The sequence below is a fragment of the Boleophthalmus pectinirostris genome, unplaced genomic scaffold (genome assembly GCF_026225935.1).
Source record: "Boleophthalmus pectinirostris isolate CB_2022bp ecotype Guang Dong unplaced genomic scaffold, ASM2622593v1 HiC_scaffold_809, whole genome shotgun sequence".
Classification (NCBI taxonomy): Eukaryota; Metazoa; Chordata; class Actinopteri; order Gobiiformes; family Gobiidae; genus Boleophthalmus; species Boleophthalmus pectinirostris.
In genome coordinates, this window is record NW_026571518.1 from 1 (window position 1) to 11342 (window position 11342).

An 11342-nucleotide genomic window follows, 5' to 3' on the forward strand; every position below is an offset into this window, starting at 1 on the left:
AATGTAGATGAGAATGACAAGAATCGACTAGCTCACCTTGCCAAAACTGCCCACCATTTCTTGTACCAAAGAGCGCATAGGTGCAATGTAAATGATTTTGAAATCATCTACATTGATGGTCCCATCAACATTGATGTGTTTTCCAATTTCTCTCAACATAGCCATCAGAGCAACATTAGTCTTTCCAGCACCCTATAAACACAGAGAATATGTTAATAATATTGTTATATTAGAATTGACAACGATCTAATGATATACTTACCGTAGGAGCACACACTAAAAGGTTCTCATCACTTTCCATGGTTGTCTTGAACAACTTGCTCTGGATGCGGTTAAGGTTTTTGAATCCCTCAAACCCAGCCTGAGCGTACTTGGGTAATTTTTCAATTGCAACCAGGACCTGATGTCAAAATAGGAGGTTGTAATTAGATTTTAATAAAAACAAGAGGAGCAAATAGAAGATAAATGGGTGACATTTTAAGTTAATCAAATGACAGGATAAACCTCATCATCAGCAAAAGGTTTGGGTTTGAGGGCCGGCACGTGGACTTCCTCATAGCCTTTGCGCTGTTTGCGAAATGAACCATCTGGAAGCTGACACCTCTTGTTTGCCATAAAGTGGCTTCCTTGTGTGAACGCCAGGTCATCCAAGTCTAGCAACTGTCGAGGGGCAACTGACTGCAAAACAAGGGTGATGTAAACAAATTATATCCCACACAGTGAAGGCAATTAAGCATCACACAGTTACAAATAAATATATTCACCTCTCCATGGTCAATGTCCATTGCTTCCAAGTCATCAACACGAGACTTTCTGACCCTTTCTCTGCGAGATCGCTCCTCCTACAAGCATGAATGGAATTATTATTGTTAAATTAAATGAGACAGTAATTAACATATTTCAAAAACAGGACTTTACCCGAATAATATCCTCCTTCTCAGTCTCCTGTAGCTGATAAAGAATTTTTGACAATTCCTGATCCGACTCCATTTTTCCAATGATGCGCTCTTTTTCTGATTCACTCTGTGCACTTGCCAGCATTGTACAGTACTGGACTGAAAATAGAGAAATGTTTAAATAAAAAAGTTAACATAATAATGTCCTTTTCAGCAATAACTTACTCATGCGGCGATGTTGGCGGAGAACTTTGATGAAGTCAAAAGTGTTGAAACCGAGCAGCAGCACAAGCTGGTTCTCACATTCTCTATCATCACTGGCAGTCTGAAGAAAACCGTGCCAATTGAAAGTACATTTCATCCAAACGATAACACATATACAGTACATACAAAATCTGAGGCTTTCCAGGTGACAAATAAAAAAAAAATACCTTGAGAATTTCCAAGACTTCATCAGCTTTCTTTTGAGAAACAATAGCATCATCGTAAAAGCGACTGAGCTGACGCTGCAGCCAGAAGGCATCAATGTCTCTTGGATGGAGATCTTTTTTCTTCACAGTCATCACATCACCTGTGACACCAAGCTAAACAAGAAATACAGTTTCATTATTTCAGGCGATTGTGAAGAAAACCATTGCATACGTTACTTATTATGTAAAAATACTTACATTGGCTGTCAGAGTAGAACTGACATCTGCTTCTTCTCCTTCGCTGTCTTCATCTGAATGCTCATCTCGTACCTCACCAAACTGATCTTCATCACCCTCCTAAGTACACAAAAATAAAAATTAACTTATGTTTACATGACAGTACTATATGAAAAACAAGGCATACCTCTTCATCAGATTCAAACTGGACATTCACTCCATACGTTTCATCAATGTTCTCATCTGCAGAATATGATTTGGTTTAATACTTCCTTAATTAATGCTTCCTTTAAACAGTCCAAAAAGTAAGGACTTACCCATATTTTGTAGGTCCTTATCACCTCCATAGTCTGTAATTTTCTTTCCCAAATTGACAAGCACATGATAACGAGTATCGTCAGCAGGGCCAAGAAGCTGCTCTACCTCACGACGCCTTTCCTTATCCCTCATTTTATCATTCTTCAGCACAGCCAGGACTTCATCTGCTGCTCCACACAGGATGTCTCTTGGCTGTGTAATTTACAATAATGCAAGAGTATATTTTCATGACCAAATACTGGCAAAAAGAGAAAATGTATAAATGGATAAGTGTATGTAGAAATCTGACCTGATCTCCAAGAGCGGCATGTATAAAGCTGAGCAACACTTCATATGTCTCCCGTGTTTCTTTAGTTTTAGGCTTGTACACAATGCCCACCATATCATCAATACCTTCAGAAAGCAAGGTAAACCCTTTCATTTTATTGATGTCATGCCTGTCTTCATCTCTCTTTCGTCGCCTAGGTGGAAAAACAAAAAACAAACCCTGTAAACAGCGTAAAGATCCATATACATCTGCAAGATTTGGTGTAAAGTCACTGACTTGTCTCGTCTCTCCTCCAGCTTTTGAGGCTTGGTCCTTTGCGCTTTATCGCCCATTTTGGTCCCCTCCAGCTTCCCCACAAGGGACAGCACCTCTCCTGTGGGCTCATCTCTTCGTGTTCGGTCGATCAGAGAACGATCCGCTTGCAGCACCAAGTTTGAGTTCTTTCGTTCAAAACAGAAGCACAATCGGGACTCGGTAAGTAGGCCAAATACTAAGCAAAACAACTAAAGACTATATTAGAATTAGAAATATTTCCCTCCATTATGATTCAAATTCATTACATGTTAGCACAATATGTTCTAATATTTATGCTGTAGTTTTAATTCCAAAAGTGAACTTACCGCTTTGTACTCGTACTGCAAGTTACGAGCAGTAACATCCGCCATAGCTGCGACTTAAACTTACTTATTTTTGTCTGCTAGCTTTCAGTCTAATAAACACACTTCGCTTCGTGCAAACCCCGTTTGCTTGGCCTTAACTATAACACAGCATTTGGACGTTTTCTTGACGTTACAATGGCACCTCTAACACGACACGAGCCAACAACAAGCGCCACTCTGCCGGATTATTTTCAGTTCCGGGTTCAAAGGTGGGACGTAGCAAAAACTTTAGCGCCCTCTACTGTTTTGGCGACCACACTATTTTTTGATCTACGTTATAAAGTGGCTTCCTTATCACGAACGTACCTGGAGTTGTGTTTGTCTCATTCACACATGTTTAACGCACAAATCTTCCATATTTAGGCTAAGTCCTTATCTCAAAAACGCGCTGTTCCACCTTGTGACGTCATGTGGTACTACGGAAAGTGCTCCACTGTATTTTTAAACGCCATACACCTTTAGTAGAATCATTTGGGTAGTTTCATTCCTGGAATTGCCCATCTCTGCTGAACTAAAGGTAAAAGGTCATGACATCATGACATCACAAGGTTGAACAGAACATTTTGAGCTTTGGAGATGCAGACAGACTAATAATAAAGAGTTACTTAAACGTGTGAATGAAACAAAACACAACTCCAGGTATGGTTTGAGGAGGTAACGACATTAGCATGACTTGAGGCTCACAAGCGTCAATTCTGCATAACATAGGATCTTTAAATTTACTCGCTGGGGAAGTCCCTCAGGCCCTTGCCCCTGAACCCAAAAGTCGGTAGTTTGATCCCCGCTCTTGCCAGTGCCTAGTATTGTTGTGTCATTTGTCCTTGGCCACTTTTCCCAAGTCACACTGTCACCAAGGTTTCAGATGTATGAATGGGTTATTGGTTCCATGCTGTTAAGTGCTTATCGAATCTCCTTCTTTAACTTGAGAATAAAAGTCGAAAAACATTAATGGATGTGTGTATCTTTTTTATGTGGTAAAATGTTGTCTGGCATACTTAAGTGCTATTGTATTGTAATTTCCTAGTACTAAAATTTAACATTACAATTTTTGCCTGCTATTGTCTTTTCAGTAATTATTTGTGAACAAACACATCAGTTATATGCCTGTCGTTACTTGTTACTCCAACAGCTTATTCCCTTCGACTTAAACAGCCTCATATTGGAAAAATAGACAACTTGATGGTTTTAATAGGATATCCAAATTATCTCGTATCTGGGGTCAGGCTCAAGCTTCTTGTGTGACCCAGACTAGATTTAAAGATAGAAGTGACCCTGGTCCACAGTCTGTAACAGTGTATTAACAGAGGATGTGAAAGAGGCCAGGTTACACAAGGTGAGGTATTACACCTAGTCATGCACCAGGCATGATATAAGAGATATTTATGTCCACTCTCACTTTAACAACTGACTGATTGATTATCAAGTTCTTTGGTTGTCTGAGGACTTTTGTATTATAAAATGTAGCAAATTTTATATTAAATCATTACTTGTCATGGTGTTAACTCAGCAAATCTTTGTGTTTTCTTAATGGTCTGTTCTAATCAGACAAAAACAACAAAACAAGGCCATAATAATGTCTCTCTGTACAGTTTTATTTACATGATACTATTCTGTCATAATGCTGGATAGCAAGATTATATGTAATACATAAATAAACACAGTTTGTTTTTTCATTTTTTTGTACAAATTTGCATATAACTAAGAATCAAAAACTCAAACGGATACATACACTTTAAAAGAAAAAAAAAAAAGAAAAACATCCTTACAGGAAGAAGAGAAGTGGGATCAACACCTGTCACAGACATACACAGGGTTTTCATTATATCTGGCAGTCATGGACACGTTCACACATGCATTCAGAGTCACACACGCACACACACGCACACACGCAGCTACTGTGCTCTATTTGAAGACACACAAATCATTAGCAATTAGATGAGAAATTACATCTAATCTTGGTATCTATTTTCATAAGTCCAGCTCTGGCATGCTCTTGTAGTTCTGTAAACATGTGCTGATAAACCTGGTAGCTCCACAGACAAAAAGGGTTGAATACTCCCACTACTCACACTCACACACTCTGCTCACAAACATTGTTAGCGCAATTTAAAAAACAAAAACATGGTTCACATACCCTAATTCCACAAATGCACTGAATTACATGCGCTAACATCAGTACAATACCGATGGAAAAGGAAAAAAAAGCTAATAAAACAGAAAATTGTCTTTCAGCAAATAAAATGTGTTAAACTCTAGTTGAGTGATGCCAAATTTCTTAGATTATACCAGAAACACTAATGCTGATCAAGAGTAACTCATGCATTTATCCCAATCATTCATGCCCCTAAATTCACCTTCCAGGCAAAGGTGCTACCCTTTCACCTGGGTCACTCATATTAGTACACACAGCCCTAAACCAGGCATCTCAAATACAATCTTGGTTAAGGTAACTAACAGATGAAGCCCACTGTGAATATTTAGTATACTGGAGTCCTTGTCCTTGGCTAGCAGATACCCCCAACCATTTTAAACCAGCCTCATCACAATCAAATTGATCAACGTCACAAAGACATTTGGATCAAAGGGTCATTGAGGCTGATGATCAAGTGTGGACTGAAAACGACCCAATTTTCTACTGTGGTGAAAAAAGTGAATACAACAATGCTAAACACGGCAGCTGTGAGGTAGGTAAAGCTAGGAAAGACAAAGTAACAAAGCCCCTTGTGCACAGTAGGGGACAGTTGTACGATTCTCCAAACATTGACAGACTCCAATACCAACGGACACAGTAGAAGATGAGTTTAAACAGTCAATGGGTGTAGTATGGATGAAGGGCTGGCCAGTGTCTGACACATGACAAGCTCTGGGTACAATGGCTGCCTACAGTTTGGCACAAAATGGCGCCTGGTATAGCTGAGAGGAGCACAGCATATCTTGACAGTTACCCTGGGCTGCTCTTAATAAGACAAAACTTGTTATAAAAAATAGAACAGCGGAAAAGTCACACCACAGAAAATAGGATAAAACGAACTAATGAATTATTCAGAAAAGTGATCATTCATGCATCTTGAAAGAATCTTTTCATTTTTTCTTCTCCCCACAGTTATTTTCTTGAATTCTTGAGCAATTTTGTAAATCAAGTCCATGTAATATTCACTTTGCCACTCAAAAGGTTCACACTCATTCTCCAGTCTTTTTCAAAGGTGTCATCATCATAATCATGATCAGATTGGCACATTTTATATTCTCTGGATCTTGTCGGCCACCACCACAGGGTTTTCTTTACGGATCTTGGCAGCAGCTTCGGCCTTATAGTCGTAGGGGCAATTGTGCTTGTCGGAATATCGGTGGATGCCACAGAAAAGGTTGCCACAGCGACAGTCGAATCCTAAAAAAGGATTAATTAAAATTAAGAGATTAATTTAGACAAATATGACAATGAACAGTACTATAAAGATCTGACTAATACTCACCTGTAAGGCCCACTCGCTTGCGGCACATAAAGCATCTGTTCTTCTTAGGTTTGGGGGTGTCTCCCTTATTTTCCTCACTGCTAGAAGAGGCTACAGGGGCAGGACTAGATGCGGCAGGCTGGTTTACAACTACAAAACAAAAACAAAATATCCCATTTGTTACTTAACTTCTAACAAACAGTTCTTTAACAGCTTTCATTTAACAAAACACCAATCTGCCCCATTAGCGTTTGACAGCGTTAAACAACTGTAATTTTGTACCTTTGTAATTACAACATTATACTCACAAAAGAATTATCTTTTAATTCTTGTTCTTGTTGAAAATAGTGCACTAACCCCAGGAAGCTCCTAGCAGACTGAATCAAATCTGAGAATGCCCTCTGGTGTAGAAGTATTTTTAAACGGGTTTATTTTGGGCTGCCTCTCTTTCTTGGAGGCTGTAAGTAAAACCCACAGTTGGTATGCAACACTGAATCTAAAATAATCTGTGGTCATGGAGGGTCCAAGAAGGCAATGCGTGCGTAAAAATGGCCATATGAGAACAGTTACAGGCACATGTGTTTACCCTCAGTGTGTGTATATTTGTATTGAGGAAGTCTTACCAGGCTCTAATGGTTCAGCTTTATCCTCTCTAGAGATGCTCATCTCTGTCATTTGTTGGGTGACAGGAAGAGATCCTTGAACAGTTCTGAAAACATATAAAAAAGTGAAAAATGCTGCCATTATAAAGAAAGAATTATATAATATATAATATATCTACATATATCTATATATCAATCTATCTCTCTCTCTTACCTAGACATGCCTGGTGATGAAGCTGGAGAAGATTCAACCTTGGCTAGACTTGCTTCTAGTCTCTGGATAGCTGAAGCCTCTGAGGAAGGACTAGCAGCTGAGCCTGAACAAACCAAAATCATAATTTATGTAAACAGAATCAAGAGGTTAAAGAACACTGTTAAATATATGTAAATGAAGCTATATTCATAATCATTGTAGTTTTTTTTTGCTGAGTCTCACTGATGGTAGGACACGTTTTAACTTGTTGCTATATTTAGACCAAGAGAAACTTGGTTGACCTTAGAGGTTTCTCAAACATCCCTCACAACCTTAAAGACAAAAACAGTTTCCTCACAGTGTTTTATTACACTGTGAGGAAAAACAAAGAGGTGGGCAAGATCTGGATGGATTTGAACTAAGCTATCGTGCTTCACAAACCCCCATCTCAGTACGCACTAGTGGTGTTACTTATTAGGTTAAACTCACCCATTGGACTGAGAGGGCTCATGCGGTCGCTGCTCTGCTGCCGTGTCAGGTGCTCCTTATAACAAACAGAGCACATGCCATTGGTTCTGGGGTTTCCATAGAAACCACAGCCTGTGGCACAAAGCATGGGCACAGGGCTCTGGTTCGTCTCTTGGGCCATTTCTGAGAAAAAGGAAAAAGGGGTGGTTATATTTGGCATACATAGTGAATACTCAAGTCTGTTCCAAATTAAAAAATGGACTCGTCATTCCTGTTCAGATGAAACTCAAACGCCCTTTGGTAACGTAAGAGCTAGCTGTGTTATGAAAATCTGACAACAACAAGCCTGTCAAGCCAGCTATGATATGAGAACTACACAGCAGGAAGCCTCAAAGACAAACACAGCCACTGTTCAGAACCTTTGGCAGAACATGTACTGTCCCATTTAATCACTGTATCCTCTTTTGTCTCCCTGCACCCTTTCTGTGGGCCCTGAGAGCATTTGAAACTGAAATAACACTTGGCAATACAACTATCAACAACTGTACTGATAAGTGTGCAATAACATATTGTTTACAGTGATCTAATCAATGCAGTGACATATATTTGAGAAAACAGATCTCCCCCATCACTTATTATTCAATCACAAAAGGCAATTTAAATCTTCTGACATCACTTCTCATCACACATCCGCTGATAAAACAAGCATGTACATGGCTTGCGTAGCCATGACGTTGAGCTAGACTGCAGTGCAATACAAAGAGGAAGTTGTGCAATGGAAGACGACTCTGTCTTTTGGGACACCAACACAAAGACACCTTGATGAGCGAGCAGGCCAGGATTAGATTAGTTGAGTAAGACACATCCTGTCTTCGAGTGAAGCTGATTGTTTTTTAAATCAACTAACCTTGACAAGAACAAATCTAGGGCTTCACTGCAGTCTTTGTACAGTATCGCCTTTCCCTTGTAAACAACCTTTGGTTGTGTTGTGCTGTAACTCGGCAGCTGCTCCCTAGCACTGCCGCGAAGCTCGTTTGTATTCTGCTCTCAGACATAAACAGGGCAGCCCAATGTTCCTGCTGCCTATTTCAGAAAGTCCTGTCAGTTCACTTGAGGTGTCCTGACCTCAACAGCAGACAACAAGTGCATTTTAAATCTTCGAGCCTCCCCCACCCCACACACGTCTCCCTTTTCACCCCTGCATGCTCTCACCACTGTGTCAACAAAGGGTTTCCTTGGAAATGCCTACAAAGCCCATCTTCTCCTTTGTGTCACATGCTCAGCTGCTGACTACTGGAAATGTCACACAGGACAGGCAAATAATGGAATGTCATTGCCAGTTTTCAAAGTAATTTCACCACATTTCTGTGTACTTACTTATTTAAAAAGCATAAAGCCAACTACAACAATTTGTTACAGTATTTAAGCCTGCTCTTTCAGATTCTGGTACTTGGCACATCCTAATTTGGCCTTCAGGTCAAACACTTCTGCTGCTGCTTCAACTTTATCACCCACTGACAAACAAAAACAGAACACAATAGAGATAGGCAGGCTAAGATTAACCACCATGTTTACTTGTGACACATGGAAACAATGGTGGAATCAGCTGACATGTTTGGTACCAGCTGTCATGGCAGAGCTGTTCTCTTCAACAAATAGCAACAAGGATACACAATGCTTGGCAATTATTTGGTAAGTAATCCTAGAGACATGTCTATTAAATGGCATAGGGATCATTTTAGTATGTACAATTTACAAACAACCTACATCCTGCCATCTACAGCTAGTCTATCTTTAAGGGTATCAAATTCTTCCATCAGATGTGGTTAATCTTCTCCAACAGACAGGGCAAGTCAGGGAATTTCCAACACACAGTTCAGACAGCCCTACGCTACAGTTGTCCACTATCTACTTCCTTTAACAAAACCACAAGCATAAACGCTAGTCAAAATCATCTGGACTAGTTTGGCATGAAATTAGATCACTTCAAGGCAACTGCTAACAACTGAACCCTTCCGTGTGACTGATAATCTATGGCCAACAAAAGGGGAAGACTAGGCTCCTTTATCAACCACAAGCTTAGCTCATATTTCAGCAGGCCTTGCTCTGGCTAAAACTACTGAGTCACACTCAATGGCTGGCCTTAAATGACTACTGCAGGTTTACCAATGCCTCAATTTAGAGCTTTAAAGGCGCATGTAAATTAAGAATCGCAACCAAAGAGGACAAAAAGCTGTATTTTGTACGTTTTCCAGAATATCCAACAGTCTAGACAGTGTGGTCGTCTCTCGTCTTTGTTTCTTCTTTAGTCCTTTGTCTACCAGCTCCGCTCCTTGCTTCCTGTTCCGTTTACAACCTCTCCATTATCAAGTCGTTTTCAGTAACAGCCATTTTCTCAATGTATTCTATGAAGCAATGTGAACAACCTCTATTATATAATCACTCTTTTGCGCTTGGGATCAAATTGGTGGTGCCAAAGAGCCCTGAGTCGACCTGACCGTGTAATCCCTAGGCTAGAAACACGTCACAATCGTGTACTTGGTCTCCAGTGAAGATATAAAGAAAATTTTAGTATAATTCTCGATCTACTTGGCTATTCGGCTCGTGAATTTTCTATTTCTAGACAAGGAATTAAAAGGCTTTAGTTCCCCCATCCCCCCAGCTCTGGGCAAATACGGCACAGACAGGACTAGCTCAGCACCCTCCCTTGTTTTTCTCTTTAACGAGACAGAGTCGCGTCCGGGGACTTGTGATCTTTCCAATCATGGAGATATGATAGTGTTGACTGCGTGGATAACTTCCGTGAGCAAACGCTGATAAAAAAACAAAACAAAACATAAAACCTTGTTTATCACATTACCCGAAACGTGTGCACCGCCTGACCTTTCAGTCCACGAAGAAAGGTCGCCATGACGCACCACTGGCCCATCGCTCAATCATTTTCTCTGCCAACCTACCGTATTAACCAACGTCAACACAAAGTACAATAGGAATAAACGACATTTACCTTATCAGGTCGATGGTAAACCTCTAGGGTGCTCTTCTTGTAAGATCACGGATGAAAAGATAAACGTCTTTGGGTCTAATCAAGGTATTTTGCCGTATTTGGTGATGTTTGCGTGGTAGTCCTTGCTGCCAGACTGTGTGAAGCTGGATTTCGCTCTCCTTCCCCTCGCCGTCCTACCTCTTCTTTCTCTCCGTGCCCCGTTCCTTCTGGATAGATGTTTGTTTCCTTCTTTAGTAAGAGGAGTGGCGGGTGATGTCACGGGTAAAACAACGTGTCGCTATTGGCTGCCTGCGGAGCCCCGAGCGAAATCCACAGCTCCGCTAGACGGATGTGCAGCGGCGTGGCGGGGGGAGAGCACCACTGCGCATGCCCACAGTCAGGATTGCGTTATTACACATCCATTCGTCATCCTCCTACAAGGACACGAATCTTTTTTATTGAGTAATCCACCTAAATGAATGGGTAGATGAATAATAGCACGGACAATCAAATGAGCACACATATGAATAAGGCAAGCGCAATGTTCTTGTGTGTCTTTTTGTGTGGTTTCGTTATAAGGAGTAGGCTACACCTTTGTGATACTTTTTCCACCACGGGATCAAAACACGGGTGCCCACTTCATGTTCATGGGGACTTTTGCCACTAAATAATCAACACTCTGAAACACACGGTTATACACTTTATAACATAGCAGATATACAGCTGTTGTTTGTTTTTGGTGGGAAATGCTGTCTCATTTGACAGTTAACCCTCAATACTGTGACAGTGAGCCTGTAAACATGTTGTGACAGGTTACAAAAGATAAAAACTGACACTGAGCCAGGGGAGTACT

General features: G+C 40.5%; 2 protein-coding genes across 2 annotated transcripts; both read right to left on the bottom strand.

Moving 5' to 3' along the window:
- Positions 1-36: 36 nt before the first annotated feature.
- On the bottom strand, positions 37-2984 carry LOC129412562 (U5 small nuclear ribonucleoprotein 200 kDa helicase-like; the record flags this gene model as incomplete). Its single annotated transcript, XM_055166513.1, has 13 exons — positions 2750-2984; positions 2406-2569; positions 2151-2322; positions 1861-2053; positions 1731-1786; positions 1565-1663; positions 1328-1480; positions 1122-1221; positions 919-1055; positions 765-842; positions 505-678; positions 263-400; positions 37-192 (listed from the first exon to the last, which is right to left on the bottom strand). Coding segments are annotated over exons 1-13 (1665 nt in total), but the record flags the coding sequence as incomplete, so codon positions are not given.
- Positions 2985-4359: 1375 nt separating this feature from the next.
- Positions 4360-10887, bottom strand: zfand5a (zinc finger, AN1-type domain 5a). Its single transcript, XM_020935411.2, has 6 exons — positions 10511-10887; positions 7525-7686; positions 7057-7159; positions 6864-6949; positions 6262-6390; positions 4360-6176 (listed from the first exon to the last, which is right to left on the bottom strand). Exons 2-6 carry the CDS (start codon positions 7682-7684, stop codon positions 6028-6030), a joined length of 627 nt encoding a protein of 208 aa, XP_020791070.1. The 5' UTR covers positions 7685-7686; positions 10511-10887; the 3' UTR covers positions 4360-6027.
- Positions 10888-11342: the final 455 nt, after the last annotated feature.